This window comes from Pelodiscus sinensis, chromosome 19 (genome assembly GCF_049634645.1).
Source record: "Pelodiscus sinensis isolate JC-2024 chromosome 19, ASM4963464v1, whole genome shotgun sequence".
NCBI lineage: Eukaryota > Metazoa > Chordata > Testudines > Trionychidae > Pelodiscus > Pelodiscus sinensis.
The window spans coordinates 24,682,946-24,700,808 of NC_134729.1; the positions used below are offsets into that span (position 1 = coordinate 24,682,946).

A 17,863-nucleotide genomic window follows, 5' to 3' on the forward strand; every position below is an offset into this window, starting at 1 on the left:
GAAAAGCCTAGTCTGCTGGGGGAGAGGGGGCGTACTAGCTGCGCCCCCCCCACCCCAGCAGACCAGGAAGACACGGGCGGCGGACCGAGACGCACCGCGGTCCCGCCACCTGGGTCCTCCGCGACTTTGCTCCCAGTCTCCCTGGTCTGCTGGAGACCAGCAGACCAGGGAGACGGGGAGCAAAGCCTCTGAGGACGCCGGCAGCGGGACAGCCGTGGGGCGTCTGGGCTGTCCTGCTGCCGGCTTCCCCCGCGGCTTTGCAAAGCCTCGGGGAAGCCGGCACAGAGCAGCCCAGGTGCGCCTGGGGTGCCCCGCTGCCCGAGCCCCCCCGCCGCTTTGCAAAGCCTCGGCGAAGCTGGCAGCGGAGCAGCCCAGGCGCGCCTGGGGTGCCCCGCTGCCCGAGCCCCTCCCCTCCCCCCCGTGGCTTTGCAAAGCCGCGGGGAAGCCGGCAGCGGAGCAGCCCAGGCATGCCTGGGGTGCCCCGCTGCCCGAGCCCCCCCGCCGCTTTGCAAAGCCTCGGCGAAGCTGGCAGCGGAGCAGCCCAGGCACGCCTGGGGTGCCCCGCTGCCCGAGCCCCCCCCCTCGGTTTTGCAAAGCCTCGGGGAAGCCATCAGCGGAGCAGCCCAGGGAAGCCCGGGGGGGGGGGATTCAGGGGGCTGCCCCGCTGCCCGAGCCCCTCCGTGGCTTTGCTCTGCGTCTTCCTGGTCTGCAGACCAGGGAGACGCAGAGAAAGCCCCAGAGTACACTGGCAGCAGGACCGCGAGGTCCCGCAGTCCGTGTACTCTGGGGCAGCCCCGTTCGTAACTGCGGATCCGACATAAGTCGGATCCGTGTAAGTCGGGGACTGCCTGTATAGTGAATGCTGGTGGGAAGGTGATAGGTTTAGAAGATAAAATAAAAAAAGAACAAGTTAAAAATCACCTAGAAAAGTTAGATGCCTGCAAGTCACCAAGGCCTGATTAAATGCATCCTAAAATACTCCAGGAGCTGATAGAGGAGGTACCTGAGCCTCTAGCTATCATCTTTGGAAAATCATGGGAGACAGGAGAGATTCCAGAATACTGGAAAAGGGCAAATATAGTGCCCATTTATAAAAAGGGAAATAACCCAGCAAACTACAGACCCATTAGTTTAACTTCTGTGCCAGGGAAGATAATGGAGCAAGTAATTAAGGAAATTATCTGTAAACACTTGGAAGGTGCTAGGGAACAGACAGCATGGATTTGTAAAGAACAAATAGTGTCAAACCAATCTGATAGCTTTCTATGATAGGATAATGAGTCTTGTAGATAAGTGAGAAGCAGTAGATGTGGTATACCTAGACTTTAGTAAGGTGTTTGATACGGTCTTGCATGATATTCTTATCAATAAACTAGGCAAGTACAACTTAGATGGGGCTACTATAAGGTGGGTGCATAACTGGCTGGATAACCGTACTCAGAGAGTAGTTATTAATGGTTCTCAATCCTGCTGGAAAGATATAACTAGTGGGATTCCGCAGAGGTCTGCTTTGGGACCGGCTCTATTCAATAACTTCATCAACGATTTAGATATTGGCATAAAAAGTACACTTATTAAGTTTGCAGATGATAACAAGTGGGGAGGGGTTGCGACTGCTCTGGAGGTTAGGGTCATAATTCAAAATGATCGACAAATTGAAGAAATGGTCAGATGTAAACAGGATAAAGTTTAATGAAGACAAATGCAAAGTGCACCACTTAGGAAGGAACAATCAGTTTCACACATACAGAATGGGAAGCGACTGTCTAGGAAGAAGTATGGCAGAAAGGGATCTAGGGGTTATAGTGGACCACAAGCTGAATATAAGTCAGCAGTGTGATGCTGTTGCAAAAAAAAGCAAACATGATTCTGGGATGCATTAACAGGTGTGTTGTGAGCAAGACACAAGAAGTCAATCTTCCGCTCCACTCTGCGCTGGTTAGGCCTCAGTTGGAGTATTGTGTCCTGTTCTGGGCACCGCATTTCAAGAAAGATGGAGAAATTGGAGAGGGTCCAGGGAAGAGCAACAAGAATGATTCAAGATTTAGAGAACATGACCTATGAAGGAAGGCTGAAAGAACTGGGTTTTAGTTGAGAAAAGAGAAGACTGAGGGAGAACATGATAGCCATTTTCAGGTATCTAAAAGGGTGTCATAAGGAGGAGGGAGAAAACGTGTTCATCTTGGCCTCTGAGGATAGAACAAGAAGCAGTGGGCTTAAACTGCAGCAAGGGAGGTTTAGGTTGGACATTAGGAAAAACTTCCTAACTGTCAGGGTAGTCAAACACTGTAATAAACTGCCCAGGGAGGTTGTGGAATCCCCATCTCTGGAGATATTTAAGAATAGGTTAAATAAATGTCTATCAAGGATAGTCAGGACAGTATTTGGTCCTGCCATGGGTCAGGGGACTGGACTCCATGACCTCCCAAGGTCCCTTCCAGTCCTAGTATTCTATGATTAGGCCTGGTCTACACTAGGAGTTTAGAAATTTGACCTTATTTGGCTAAATTCTACCTAAACAGTGAGTTCACACAATTAAGTCTGTCTCCTGGAGAGCAGTAGAAAGTCTCAGGAAAGTCTGAGTTTCAGTGCCCATGTGGCGAGTGTTACGAGCACACTTGGCCATGAGTTCTAGCTCCCAGAGGCGAAGAAGAGCACCAACATGGAGCATGAAGACATCTTGGACCTCACTGAGGCATGGGTAGAAGAATCCATTCTTTCGGAGCTTTGAATCAGCAAGAGAAAAACCAAAATCTATGTGAAGATCACAAAGTGCATGGTGGAGAAAGGATACCTCAGGGATGTCCAGCCATGCCATGTTAAAATAAAAGAGCTGAGGCAGTTCTACCACAAGACAAAAGAGGCAAATGGACAGTCCAATGCATCAGTGCCACTTCTATGACCATGTGGATCCAAGGGGCGGGGGGGAACCTGAGCATCTTCCTAAACCAGACTGCGGAATCCTCTGAAGGCATTCAGGGCAGCAGTGTGGAGGTCAGCACAGTTATAGATGAAGGAGGGTAGCCATCTGATGAATGGCGAGAGCCACAAACTTTGTATAATCTTGCAGACAATCCTCCTCCTCTCAGGACATCTCAGGCTATGGCTACACTCCCGGCTTCTTGCCCAAGTAATATGCAAATGAGGCTAAGCATGTAATAACGCCGAGCCTCATTTGCATACCTAATGAGCCACCATTTTTTCAGAAGAGGCTCTTGCGCAAGAAGGAGCGTCTACACTGCCCCTTCTTGCGCAAGAAAAACCCTCTTGCACAATACCGTTACACCTATTACTTTTCAGGAAGAACAGCATTGCGCAAGAGGGTTTTTCTCGCGCAAGAAGGGGCAGTGTAGACGCTCCTTGCACAAGAGCCTCTTCTGAAAAAAAATGATGGCTCATTAGGTATGCAAATGAGGCTCGGTGATATTCCACACTTAGCCTCATTTGCATATTACTTGTGCAAGAAGCCGCAAGTGTAGACATAGCTTCAGAGTCAGGCACTGATCCCGGGGAAAGTACATCTGGTGAGTTCACATTTTTTTTCCTTGCTAGAAGAGGGTTAAGGCAATTGGGTGTGATGCACTCTGTGCCTACACGGCACAGGGGCCTAAAATAGTTCATTAAACGTGTCTGTAGATGGAGTGGGAATCCTCCCTGCAGACCTCCATGAAACTCTCAGATCCTTCTCACAAGGTTTCTGGGGAGTCAGGATGTGAAAGGGTAATCAGTTATTGATGGGGACTGCAGGGGGCCCCACTGTGTACTGGGGCTGCTCCAGCAGGGGCTGGGAGCCAGGTGCTGGGGGCAGCCCCAACCCCCACACAGGCCTAGGAGCCAGCAGCCAGCCCAAGTGCCGATCTGGGAGCCCTGCGGGGTGGGGGCTAGGGATGTACAGGAGGCCCCTGCTTTACGACGGCCCAATTTATGACCCCCCCACACCTACAACCTTTTCCATAAGTGTGGAAGGGACCACAATCCCCCAACTTACATCCTCGGCCCCGCATTTACAATGGTGTACGCCGCCGGTTGTAAATGTGGGCTCAAGTTATGACGCCCCCAACTCACAATGCTATTCCCGGAACCGATTGCGTCGCAAGTCAGGGGCAGCCTATATTGGTGTAGCCAGTTAAACGATTAATTGATAAGAGGATGGTTATCAGTTAATGCTACTGGCTACATGCGTCTCCTGCCCCTCACGGCTCTGCCAGTACATTTTTTAGCGGGTTGGCCAGCAGCTTAGCTCAGTCCCAGGTGCTACCCCCGCTGCAGTTCTGCACTAAGAGTTATTGCATCCCTCAATGGTCGGACACCTTCCCATAACCAAGACAGCTGGTGGTCTGGTGTGATTGCAGCACAAAGCTTAGCAGCATAAGGCCCAGGTTTCTATCCACAACAGCTCCCTATCTCTCTCTGAGATTCGTTACAGCGGGAACAGGGAGCTTGCTATGTACTCCCCCAGCTCCAGCAGCTGTCCAGCTTGCACAAATCTGCAGGCGAAAATGGACAAGGGAAGACATGTTTAAGGAGCAAACAGAGCAGAGGAATACACTACTGGAGATGTGAGCAGAGAGCCAGAAAAGGAGAACATACAGGGAACTGCAAGCGAAGCACCAGGACTATGGCTTTCCCTCCCTGACGGCTGTGATGGAGCTCATGGAAGCGTGCTGGAGAGGACCCCCGCATACAGTGAAGATCAACCTTCCCTCTTCACCCAGATCTGTAGCCTCCGCCACTGGGAGTCCTGGCACATGGGGGCGGAGGAGGGAGAAGGGATTGGAACACAAGGGCAGCCTCACAATCAACCTTCAGGGAAGCACCACAAAGCCAAAGGTTGTCCTCCTTTGCATTTCTAATTCTCCCCCTCCAGGTCCCACCACAGACTCCTTTTCTGTCCCTGCTGTTTTCCCTAAATAAAAGTGCATGATTTCTGAACAAGAGTCTCTTTATTGCTTGAACTGCAGGGATGGGGTGGGGGATTACAAGCAAACACACTGAATGCAGAGGCACTTTGTTGAGAGGAACGTGCATGACTTTTCAAAACTGGCCATTCCTAAAACTTTCTTTCAAAGCCCAGTGCTATGCTATCCTTATCGCCCTGGTGTCTGGCTTCTCAAAAATCTCTGGGGAGGCACTCTGCCTCAGCCCCCATTCCTCCCAGATCGCTTTCTCGATTGCTCTCACTAATATTATGGCACACATAGCAGGCTGCCACCACAAAGGAAATGTGTTCACTGAGGTCTAACCTAGCCAGTAGACTCCTAACCCTTCCCTTTAAACTCCCAAAAGCATCATTCTGCATTTGCTCAGCCTGTACTTAATCTATTGTTTACTGCTTTCTAGGCTGCCCCTGTACGGCAGCATGAGCCACAGGAGCAAGGGTTTGGCTGGGTCCCCCAGGATCACTATTGGCACTTTCACCTCTTCGATTCCCATTTTCTCATCTGGGAAGAGTTCTAGCCTGCAGCTTTCTGAAGAGGCAGGAGTTCCTAAAGATGTGTGTGCCATGCGCACCTTTCCCAACTATCCCCTGTAGACACTGAAACGGCCCTTGTTAAACCACCAGTGGCTCCAGCACATGCATTGCAGTTTATATAGGTCGGGGACCCAAGATGGGAACGTGCATTCTGTCTATTGCCCCACTGGAGCTAGGGAACCCAATCATGGCTATGCCCTCCACGGTGGTATCCATGTTTCCCAGAGTCACTACCCTCCCTTTCAGAATGGTGTTGATTGCTTTGGCTACTTGCATAACAGCAGTCCCCACTAGGGTTGTAATAATGTAGCTGATTTAACCTACAGACAGTCCCCGAGTTACGCGGATCCGACTTATGTCGGATCCGCAGTTACGAACGGGGCACTTCCTCTCCCTGGTCTCGAGCAGACCAGGGAGAGGAAGCAAAGCGGCGGCGGAACGCGCGGCCAGCTGACAGCCCAGACGCGTCTGGGCTGTCAGCTGGCCGCGCGTTCTGCCGCTCTGCTCTGCTCTGCTCCGCTCTGCTCCCCCTCCCCCTGGTCTGCAGACCAGGGGGAGGGGGAGCAGAGCGGAGCACGCGGCCAGCTGACAGCCCAGATGCGTCTGGGCTGTCAGCTGGCCGCGCGTTCTGCCACTCTGCTCTGCTCCGCTCTGCTCCCCCTCCCCCTGGTCTGCAAACCATGGGGAGGGGGGGGAAGCAGAGCGGAGCACGCGGCCAGCTGACAGCCCAGACGCGTCTGGGCTGTCAGCTGGCCGCGCGTTCCGCCGCTCTGCTCTACTCTGCTCCCCCTCCCCCTGGTCTGCAGACCTGGGGGACGGGGAGCAGAGCAGAGCAAAGCCCCGGAGCCCGAGGGCAGCAGGATAGCCACCGCGCGTCTGGGCTGTCCCGCTGCCCGCGTGTTCCGCCGCTTTGCTCCCCGTCCCCCTGGTCTGCAGACCAGGGGGACGGGGAGCAAAGCAGAGCAAAGCCACGGAGCCCGAGGGCAGCAGGATAGCCACGGCGCGTCTGGGCTGTCCCGCTGCCCCCGTGCTCCGCGGCTTTGCTCCGGACGCCTGTAGTACAGCAGCTGGGGCGCTGCCGGTTGGTCCCGTAGCGCCGCTCTGGGTGCCACTGGACCAACCCAGCAGCACCCCAGCTGCTCTGCCCCAGGTGTCCCCTAGTCAGCAGCTGCTGAAAATGACCAGTGGCTGACTACAGGAAGCCCCTGCCCCGGGCTTCCTGGAATCAGCCGCTGATCAGTTTCAGCAGCAGCTGACTTGGGGATGCCTGGGGTTCTTAAGTTGAATCTGTATGTAAGTCAGAACTGGCGTCCAGATTCAGCCACTGTTGAAACTGATCAGTTTCAGCAGCGGCTGAATCTGGACGCCAGTTCCGACTTACATACAGATTCAACTTAAGAACAAACCTACAGTCCCTATCTTGTACGTAACCCGGGGACTGCCTGTATAAGCTTTTGGTAATTGGTTATGCTATAGACTACATGCATCACACACACCTCCACCCACAAGTAAATTTTTGAGGAGGCAGTCAGTAGCTCGATTCAGTCCTGGCTTACACAGGGTCCAGGATCTACCCCAGCTGCGGCTCTGCATTTAAATGTGTTATTAGGAGCCACCCAGCTTGCGCTAGGTCCAGGAGCTCAGTTACCCCCACCTCAGGACAAGAGCTGCTGCTAACTGGCACTGCAGCCTCTGATACAGCTGGTTTTTAAACTGCCTCCCCTTGCAGACCAGCTTCTGCCTGGCACCCCACACTCCCGCTTCTGAATGGCAGGGGGCTTCTCAGGAGTGGGGCCAGAGTGCTGTGGCTGCCAGTCCTCACCTCCAGGAACTATAGAATTGTAGCGTAACATAAGAATTCATGGTTAGTCAGCTATTCAATTAACCAATATTTAACATCCCTAGCTCCTACTGTAGATTTCCCTACTCTGAATTGATTCCCCACTGACTGTTAAATGTTTGGTGTTCCAGAGGGCAATTGCCACGCACTTTTCTACGAGTCTCACAGGGCAGATGAAAGCAATGTTGCAAAAGTTCCCTGAAAGTGGCCTTGTGCACTAATAAATTTTGCAGACATTGCTGATCATCCCATACCTGCAGCACTATGTGCTCCCACCAGTCTGTGCTTGTCTGATGGCACAACTGTATCAGACACTGTATTAGATACCACTGTATCTAAAGGATCGAATGCCAGCAGCATTTCCAATTTACTCAATGCAAGGGCTTGCCTGAACAACATGTCCATGGCACCCCGAGATTCCTCCTCGTTTTCTTCCTGAAATGATGTGCATACACTCTCGACATACTCTTCCATTGGGTGCACTAAGGTAGACATCAACATCACAATGCTCTGATGTGCAATGGGATTCACGGGGGGGGGGGGGGGGGGAAGCATGCTGGCGCTGCTATGGTGTCTGTGTGGGTAACCAGTGCTAAAAAGGATGCAAAAAGACTGTTTCCGGTTGATTTCAAGGAAAGGGGGGAGGGAGTAGTCGAGTGCATTATGGAACACTGACACCATGAACCCAGAACCACCTGCTGCACAATTTTAGTCCCAGTGTGGACTGGAAGCAAAGTGGCACAGGTACGGAGGGATAGCTACCCACAGTGCATTGCTCTCAAAGTTGATGCACTACTTTGAATACATTGAATGCTTATGGACAGCATCCATAGACATAGACCTTTGACTTTATGAAATCAGGTTGTAAGAATTCAACCTTAAATTCAACTTTATCTCATAGCATAAACGTGGCCTTAAAAGTTTAAAGCACAGCAATGGCAACCAGCTTTAAACTGAAAGTGTGGCCACTGGCAGGAGTGTTAGGAGAAAACAGTCCCAGCACTCTACGTAAACCCCTCTGCCAGGGAATTAGGTAACATAGCCTGGTTCACGCTGGTGTATGTGGCGGAAGTGGGAGGTGCCCTGAGCAAGAAAGTCACAGTGCTGTAAAATGCCAACACAGACTTGGCAGTGCTGACAGTGGTAAAGTCTACACTGGCAATTGTACAGCTCTGAAGCTTGCATCACTCAGGGCACGGGTGTAGGTGTTTTTACCCCTCCAGCGATGCAAGTTTCTGCGCTGTGAAACGGCAGCTTAGAGGACTGTCCCGGCAACAAGTTTAAGACACTGTCACCCCCGCAGGCCCTGGCTAAGGTGTGAAGAAGCGGGCTGTGCCCATGAAAGCTCATGACACGAGACGTTGTGTGAGTCTCGACGGTGCTGCAGGACCCTTCGCTGCTTTGTCAGTTTTTCCTGACCCGGCCTCACTCGGCTCCCCTGTGAACTTCGCTCGGGTGTCCAAGTCAGTCACCGAGGCGGCTCCGGGAGCGGCCCCTCCCACTGCGGACAGCGCCTGGGCCTGGCGGAGCTCGCGCCAGCTCCCAAGCGACGGGAGGCCGCGGCGGGGGGGGGGCGGAAGCGCGGCACAAGCTCGCGCGCCCGATCTGTGAGGGGCCGAGTGTGCGGGGTAACCCGGCGGCTATTTCAGGGGCCGCGCGCGGGAGCCACGAACCGCCCCGCGGGCCGCGGGCCGCGCGCCGGCCGGCCGGTCCCCCAGAGCTCGCCGGCACCCGTAGCCACCGCGCCCTACCCCCACGCACCGATGGTGGAGATGAAGGTGGCGTTGAAGGCATCCTCGGAGAAGCGGAAGAGCGCGCAGGTCTTGCCCACGCCCGAGTCCCCGATCAGCAGCAGCTTGAAGAGGTAATCGTAGGTCTTCGCCATGTTCCCCCCGGGCCCCGCCCCTGCCGGAACTTCCGCCTCTCGCGCGGCCCCACAAGCTGCAGGGTCTGCCCCTCAACCCCACTTCCGTGTGCTTATTGGCTCGCTCCGGCACGCGTCATCTCTCGTCCCGCCCGGCCATCGCTCGATCAGGAAGAGCACAGAGCGAAAGCCCCATTGGTGAGGCGGCTTGCCGACCGTGTAACTCGCTTGTTGATTGGTGGGGTGCCCTTGCCGGGTGGGTGAAGCGGGCGTGGCCAGGGGTCGTTGGGGGCGCCGTGCGCTGAGCCTAGGGGCGGGGTTGTTTCAGGAGGCGCCGCCAGGAGCGCGCGACCCAGGGGGGAGCGGGCGGGTCTTGTCCCTGCGGTGTCCTGGCCGCCAGCAGTCTCCGCGGGCCCTGTCGGGCGCGCGCGCTAGGCTGAGCTGGGGCGGGGTAGCCCGGACCCGTCCCGGGGGCGGGGCTTCGCCCGGCTCTGTGCGCTGGAGAGTTTTCTGGGGGCCTTGCAGGAGGGCGCTGGAAGTAGGGAAATGGGTCGAACTTGCCCGTTCCCATGAGTCTTCCGGCGTTTGTGAGCCTGTTCTCACCCTAAGGGGCTGTGTCTAGACCCGCAAGTTTTTCCACTAAATCATCTGCTTTTGTGGAAAAACTTGCCAGCTGTCTACACTGGCCACGAATTTCCGCAAAAGCACTGGTGATCTCATGTAGGATTGCTTTTTCCGGAACTACTGTGCTGCTCCCGTTCGGGCAAAAGTCTTTTTCCGAAAAACTTCTGCGCAAAAGGGCCACTGTAGACAGCTCAGATTTGTTTTGCATAAAAAAGCCCCGATGGCGAAAATGGCGATCGGGGCTTTTTTGCAAAAAAGCGCGTCTAGATTGGCCACGGACGCTTTTCCACAAAAAGTGCTTTTGTGGAAAAGCGTCCTGCCAATCTAGACGTGCTTTTCTGAAAATGCTTTTAACAGAAAACTTTTCCGTTAAAAGCATTTCCGGAAAATCATGCCAGTGTAGACGTAGCCACCCTGAACTAAGGGACTACGTCTAGACTGGCATGATTTTCCACAAATGCTTTTAACGGAAAAGTTTTCCGCTAAAAGCATTTGCGGAAAAGCGCGTCTAGATTGGCACGGACGCTTTTTGCGGAAAAGCGTCCGTGCCAGTCTAGATGTGCTTTTGCTCAAAAAAACCCCGATCGCCATTTTAGCCATCGGGGCTTTTTTGCGCAAAACAGTACTGTGCTGTCTACACTGGCCCTCTTGTGCAAATGATTTGCGCAAGAGGACTTTTGCCTGAACGGGAGCAGCATAGCATTTCTGCAAGAACACTGATAATCTTACATGAGATCGTCACTGTTCTTGTGGAAATTCAAGTGGCCAGTGTAGACACCTGGCAAGTTTTTCCACAAAAGCAGCTGATTTTGCGGGAAAAACTGGCCAGTCTAGACACAGACAGGGTGTGAAGTATCCTGTAATTCACTAATCAAATAGTCCATGCATGTTTGCATAGTCTGTTCCTTACTCGCTAGGGAGGTGCCGCCCCTTTGAAACACCCCTGCAGCATTTCAAAGGGGCAGTGCTGAATGGAGCCCAGGATCAGCGAGGGGGGGGGGCGGGGAGCGACTAGTCGACTATCCAATAAGCATTTGCTTATGGGGTAGTCACTAGTCCTTAGCATCCTTTGGCTGAACCTAGAGCTGGGGAAGGTAAGCCTCCAGCCCTCTCCCTTCTACCAGAGACCCCCCACCCCTGCTGCTCAAGGCCTCCACGGCAACTAACCCCCCCCCCACACACACACACACACACATGCACACCCCGAAGCATGGGCAACCCATGACTTCCCTGTGGCTGCTATCCCAAGCACAGGCAGCTCCTTCCTCTGTCGATGGCCACCTCTGCTGCATAGGCAGCACATCTCTCTGGGCCCCCTAAAGTATAGGTGGCTTTCAGCCCTGACCTCCCCTGAGCACAAATGGCCTACAGCACTTGCCTTTTCCATCCCTTCCCTCTCTCCTCTCCCCTCCTCCCATAGAACATGAGGCGCAGTCAGAACACGGCCCCATCTTCAGAAAGGCTTGGGAGCCATGCTAAATGGGGGCAGGAACTGGGGGTGGGAACAGCCTAGCTGTTTGGGAAGGAATTGCCTTCCCCTGCCTCTTAAACCTACCACCTATCCCTGCTCCTATTCCATTTTTATACTGGAGGAATCAGTCTGCAGCATGTTGTGGGCTTCATTGTCAGGTAGGAATAAGAGATCTTCTGGAAAAGGGCTTTATTCCGGAGGATCGCACCAGTCTAGACGCTTTTTTCCGGCTTTTCCCCAAGCCGGAAAAAAAGCGGCGGACATGTTTATTTAAATCCGCGGGGGATATTTAAATCCCCTGCGGATTTCCCTATTCTGACTTACCTGCTTTGCATGCCTTTTCCGGAATTTGGGGCCAGTGTAGACGTAGCCAGTCAATCTCCATACCACCAATGATAAAATGTTGCTTTTTCCTCTCTTTTGGAATGCCACTTCTGTAGTCTTTTGCCAGCCTGGAGTGACTCTGAAGATGGTAAGATGTTTTATTGCCTTCAATTCTGCTTCATCTTCCCACCCCAGCATGCTGAAAATGCACTGTGTGGCGGATTTACGGGTGCGAGCACCTCACGCCCCCTCTTCTCGGCTTAGAGTAGAGCCAGGGGCGGGGCTCCGTGGACCCACCGCCTTCTTCGTTCTCCTTGTCCCCAACCCCAGGGCTTGTTGGCAGGGTCGATTGTGGAAGGGGGTGCGATCACCTCCCGACCAGGGGTGGCCAAGAGGGCTCGGCGAACCCCGAGTTCAGGCCCCCTCCTCCAGCCAGAGAGGGGGGGGTTTGGTCGTGGCGTCTCTGGGGAAAGGGGGTTGGGGTCCTGACCCATGTCAGGTTCTGCGGCTGGTGCCGTCTACCCTGCTTCCAGCTCTTGAGAGTTGCAGGGAGGGTGGGGGAGTGGGGGACCCGGGCCCTCCCTCACCACTGGGTCCCAGCCAGAGGCCCTAAGTGGGGTAGGCGTCTAAACGTCGCCCTCCACGGCGGATGGGGCGGCAGCCCTCAACTCCTCCGCCCACGGGCGCCAAAAGGGCCCTGCCTCGGGCTCCTTCCACTCCCCGCTTGTCTGCCCCGGCGATGGGGCTGATCGGGGTGCACTCACCACGCCGAAGTCTCCGGGTGCGTCCCAGTGCGAGCCGCCAGCTGCTGACTCCGTCCTTCCTGGTCGCCCCGGGGGCCGAGCCCTTGGTGCCCCTGGAAGCCAGGGTCGCCGCCTCCTCGCTCCTGCCCCCCTGTCCGTCTGCCCGGCCGCCACCTTTATGGGCGCCGGGGAGTGACGTCCGGGCGTTCCGCCACGTCCGTGCGCCGCCGCCGCCCCCGCCCTTGCCCCAGCATGGGCCCGTGCCCCGTTCAGAGCCGCCAGCCGGGGCGGGCGGGCTGGCTGCTTTCGCGCGGTCCGCGCCCTCCCCCGCTCCCGGCGGGGTGCCCCGGGTTGGGCTTGCCGCTGCCCCAACTCCGGGGCTGCGATGCCGGTCGGCGCGCCGCTTGCGGCGCGCGGTTTCTCCCGAGGAAGGGGGAGTCCCGCTCCCTCCTCTAGTGCGGACCCCGCCGGGTCCGTCACACACTGCAAGATAAAAGTTCTGCAGGAGTTGTTCAGAGTGAGCATCTCTGAAACCCTGACTTGTCTAGGCTTTGCATTCTGTCCCACTTTGGGGTAATGTGCCTTATAAAATGCTAAGATCACTGAAAGCATAAAACGTGAACCAGTTTTTTAATATTGTCTTGTATTCAGTGAACCAAGTCTTTCAGTGAATAACTATTTTACAATATTTTTTTATTTAAATCTTGTTTGACTATGAGGAGCACTTTACAATAATTGTAAAGGGAGACAGGCAGCCTAGTGAGCTATTAATATATATGTGCAGTAAACAGCCAAGGAACTAAACTTCCCCAGTGCAGCCATTTAAAGTCCAGAGAAGCTCCTAGTTTTGTCCACAATGGCAGCATCTAGCAAGCCCCCACAACAAAAAAGTATTCAGTTACCCCCTCCCCATGCTGTTATTTAATGGAGCACCAGACTTACTCATAGAAATCCCCTCCTACCAGGTGTCCACCTGGCTTTCAGAAGCTGCATGTTCACTGGAGTCTGCTTCATACTTCTGTGTGGGGAAGAGATCGTGGTTTTCAGAGCTCTCTTCCTTCTCCTACTCAGAGTCCTGGTCAATCTTGGGCACTGCCAAAAGGGATGACTGCAGACCCATGACAAATGAGGTTCAGTGGTGGCCTCATAGCAAAAATCTGGTCAAGATGATGCCATAACAGTAGAGGACACACACATTCATCATTCATTTCAGTATGAATCATAGGGTTGGAAGAGACCTCAAGAGGTCATTTAGTCCAACCCCTTGCTAAAAGCAGGAGCAATCCCAACTAAATCATCCCAGCCAGGGCTTTCTCAAGCCAGGGCGTAAAAGCCTCTAGGAATCGAGAGTCCACCACCTCCCTAGATAACCCATTCCAGTTCTTCACCACCCTCCTAATATCCAACTTAGACCTCCCCTACTGCAACTTGAGGCCGTTGTTCCTTGTACTGTCATCTGTCACCATTGAAAAGAGCTTATCTCTATCCTCTTTGGAACACCACTTCAGGTATTTGAAGGCTGCTGGCGAGGAGCCCAGCTCTGAACACAGAGCCATTGCCAGCAACAATGCAGAAGTAAGGATGGCATGATATGGTATTGCCACTCCTACTTCTGTGCTGTTGCCTTTAGAGCTGGGCCTTTGGTCAGCAGCCACCAATCTATCTGACCAGCTCTGAAAGCAACAATGCAGAAGTAAGGGTGGCATATCTTGGTATTGTCACTGTTCCTTCTGTGTTGCTGCTGGTAGGGTGCTGCTTTCATAGTTGAGTGCCTGACCAGAAGCTGATGCTTTCTGGCCATGCTATTCTGAAGGCAGTGCAAAAAGTAAGATTATCAATACTGAACTCTCCCCACAGTAACCTTGCAACTCTCCCCACAGTAACCTTGCAACTCTCCTCCAACCCATTTTTGGGTCAAGACCCCTGATTTGAGAAATGCTTCTCTCCCACGTGAAATCTGTATAGCACATGGTGAAAGTACCCAAAACAAGATTTCAGAGGGAGACCAGCTTTCACATTTTGTGGCATGTTTTTCATAGATGTGAATTTGGTAGGGCCCTACTTATGTCCAGTGATGCCATATGCACACACCTCAAAACTGAGAAGTATTTTGATTGTGATCAGAGGCATTAGCTTGCTGTTAGCTCAGGGGTGGGGTAGGTTCCCCTGGCTTGCCTGGATCTGGTCCTTGAGGCTCGGTGCTCCCCCCAGCGTTGGGGAGCTGGGGCTGGAGCACACAATCTACTAGCCTGAGCCCCCCTAAGATCTGAATGTAGGGAGTGTCTTTCTCCTCAATTGGGGGGCCACATCAGGGAGGTTTTTTGTTCGTTCGTTCATTTTGTTTCTCACTTGTGTGTGGTCCCTATCCAAAAAAGGGTCCCCACCTGTGCTTTAGCTGATATTTCTGTAAATTCCTTGGATTATTTCTCTGTTTTCACTAGTGTTCGCAACTCCTTTGAGTGCAGTAGTGTTACTTCCTCTTTAATAAGATCAAACCAGAGGTGAAAGGAAGCGGGTGTGCCCTGGCATTCAGCTCTGGCAGGAGCTGGCTGAGCTGGGGCAAAGGCCAGCAAGGAGCTGTATAAAGAGCTGGCAGGGACCCAGGTTGCAATGGGACAGCACCTGTAAATTACTTTCACCGCTGGATCAGAACTAACAGATCCTGTAGTTTTTCACAGGAGACTTTGCTATTTACAACTGTTTAGGGATCCTCCAGACAGTACAATCCATGTAACATTGTCCTTGATTGACATGCAAGTATCAGTAGAAATATCTGTAAATTACTGGACACTATTAAATGAATATCAGACAATGGGCATCATAGTCACATTGCAATTCAACTTTTGATTCAGTGTCTCAAAGCTTTACTCAAAGTAAAATCTGCTTGGTCAAGAAAAAAACTAGCTACAATCCTTCCATTCAAGGAGTAGCAGATGGATTTAAATTAAAATATTAGTTACTAGAAGATTTATCTGGTGTTGTTTGGGTCCTTAACTCATTTGTTTTTCTTCGTTTAAATCATTGCTCTGTGGTGGAACTGGGGAGGAAGGTTCAGCATGCAGGCTTCCCCAGGGAGAGAGGACAACCCCAGCCCTCACGGCTGCAGCTTGGGGCCAGGTGAGAAGCACCTCTCCATGGCTGCTTTAGCTCCAGCAGGCACATCTGGGGAAGGAGTGTATGTCCCCAAGCTGGGGCAGGACCAGCTTAATCTACCCTCTGTGATTCCTCAACCAGATTGAAGAATGGAGCAAACTGTGCATTTTATACCCAGGGGTATAAAGATGAGTCCAGCAGCACACTTGCTTTGAGTGTCAATCTACCATCTATCTGCTGGTCGGGTTAGGTGTTTGATCTCCCGAGGTTCCAAGGGGACGCCCACCTCGTATTCGTCTTTCCTACGAATTGAGAGACCGGCCCTGGCCTGACATGCTGGAGTCGAAAAAGGGGTAAAAATTGTACCTGGATGTTGTCCTTTGCTTAAGTAGATATATACATAGTGTTAGAGCTCTTTAAAGATTAAGCTGTCACTTGGTACCATTATTTCTATTTTCTATCTTTACCTTTTTCCTGTAATCATTGTTAAGACCTATATATATATATATTTGCTAGCATTTAAGAAATAGAGCAATAACCATTGTAACCATATGATTTATAAGCTTCTTTAATAAACCTGTAACTGTTTAAGCTTTAACCTGACTCCTTCAGTTGCTGTAACAGAACCAAGCACAATTTAAAAGAACTTCAGATGGTCATAAAAGGGACAGACAAAGGGGCTACGTCTACACTGGCCCCTTTTCCGGAAGGGGCATGTTAATTTCAGCTATCGTAGTAGGGAAAAAGCGCCCTTTTCCGGAGGGTCTTATTCCTACTTTGAAGTAGGAATAAGAGCCTCCGGAAAAGGACGATTTCCGGAAGATCGGGGCCAGTGTAGACGCTCTTTTCCGGCTTTTCTAAAAGCCGGAAAAAAGCGGCGGACATTTTTATTTAAATGCCGCGGGGGATATTTAAATCCCCCGCGGATTTCCCTACTACGATAGCTGAAATTAACATGCCCCTTCCGGAAAAGGGGCCAGTGTAGACGTAGCCAGGGAGAGCTTGGGCGTTTGGATCTGTGTCTCTCCCAGGTGACAAGATCTGTTGGGGCACCTTTTCAGCCTTTCCTAGGCTGCCCACTGTGAAGGAACTTTGTGTTCTAGCAGCGAAAATCTAAGGTGTAATAAGCTCTTCCTATATAACGGGGTGTCTGTTGGCCTGCTGGCCACCCTCTGCAATGGGACCCCGGTCCTAGCAGTAAAGACACGGACGTTAAACCTTTTCTCAGAAGCATACACACACACACTGCGCTGACCGTCGTCTGACAAGAGCTGCTAAGGATTTATTGCAGAATAAACGTCTGGAATGTTTCCTTATATGAGTTAGTAAAAGTCACATTAGTCATATTCTCTCATAGTAGAAGCCAACATTTTATTGAAATAATTCCAGATAGCTGAGGCTCATTAGCAAAAGTCTGGATCCCTAGGAGTTTTTTGTCATTTATTGCTTTTGCAGTGTCCTCCTGTAACCTTTTCAGCACATCTTAAGCTATGAAGGCTTGTTATCTCTGATGGCATCTGGCAGATGTGCAGGTTTTTTGCCAGTGTCTCTCTAGCTGTGAGGTTGTTATACTTCTGACTAAATATTTATTAAAACTGACTATATCATTTCTACTTCTAACAGCCCTCCACCTTGGCTGGTAAAGGGAGAAGAGGCCCTGGAATGGATTAACAGGCCATCCTGCGTGTGGCATAAGGACCTGATGGAATGGGATTTTTCTTTTTTATCAAAGGGTATGTCTACACTTGCCTCCTACTTCAAAGTAGGGAGGCAAATGAAGCATACCGAAGTTGCAAATCAAGCCCGGGATTTAAATATCCCACACTTGATTTGCATGTTCCCGGCCGGTTGCCATTTTAGAAATTCACTAGCCCGGAGTAACTGCCCGTGTCTACACGCAGCAGTGAAATGGGAGTCCAATTTAAACCCCCTAATTCGAATTAGCTGGTAAACCTCATTGCAGGAGGAATACCAGCTGTGACGGCGCATTGGGGGTCCCCCGTCTCCTGCGCCCCGAAATGGCACAAACAGACTCCACCAGCCAGTGGAATTGAGGGTGGTTTATTGCTCCTCCAGGATACAGCATAGCACAGATGTAATCTGGTTACAGGAACTGGGGCTAAGAGGCCTCAGTGCTCCCCTTGAGATAGGGGAGTCCCAGCCCCCCTCCCCAGCTCCTTCTCCCCTGCTTTCCAGACAGGAACTAACTCTACCTCTCCCAGCCCTGCCCCCAGCCAGGGCAGCATTCCACCTCCCTTTGTTTCTCCACATGGGGGGTAGGCTGGTTCAACAGGTATGGTACCTTTGCATAATAAGGTTTTCCCTGCTGGGTCTTGCTCCAGACAGCAGAGGTCACCACAGCCCAGCAAGTACCCCCACTACGTCACACCAGCTAATTCAAGTTAGGACTTTAAATTGGACTCCTGTTTCA

The 17,863-nt window shown here is 52.3% G+C and overlaps 2 protein-coding genes across 13 annotated transcripts in view; one reads left to right on the forward strand and one right to left on the reverse strand.

The window, feature by feature from the left end:
- The window catches only part of RAB8A (RAB8A, member RAS oncogene family), a 53,634-nt gene extending 44,388 nt beyond the window's left edge, over nucleotides 1–9,246 (reverse strand). For 5 of the 10 annotated variants that reach the window (XR_012896722.1, XR_012896721.1, XM_075903110.1 and 2 more), the window contains exon 1: nucleotides 9,075–9,246. Coding sequence is in view for 6 of the 10 variants with exons in the window: in XM_075903110.1 (XP_075759225.1) it covers nucleotides 9,075–9,198 (124 nt within the window). In the remaining 4 variants the exon portion in view is untranslated. The remainder of the gene's footprint in view (nucleotides 1–9,074) is intronic. The other 5 variants (XR_012896724.1, XR_012896723.1, XM_075903113.1 and 2 more) reach the window with 2 other exon arrangements.
- The window catches only part of LOC102456979 (tropomyosin alpha-1 chain), a 97,500-nt gene extending 80,254 nt beyond the window's left edge, over nucleotides 1–17,246 (forward strand). Inside the window, exons 9-11 of one of the 3 annotated variants that reach the window (XR_012896720.1) lie at nucleotides 15,389–15,456; nucleotides 15,574–15,785; nucleotides 17,056–17,246. Coding sequence is in view for 2 of the 3 variants with exons in the window: in XM_075903103.1 (XP_075759218.1) it covers nucleotides 15,389–15,456; nucleotides 15,574–15,618 (113 nt within the window). In the remaining variant the exon portion in view is untranslated. Of the gene's footprint in view, nucleotides 1–15,388; nucleotides 15,457–15,573; nucleotides 16,086–17,055 lie in introns of those variants that run through there. The other 2 variants (XM_075903103.1, XM_075903105.1) reach the window with 2 other exon arrangements.
- Nucleotides 17,247–17,863: the final 617 nt, after the last annotated feature.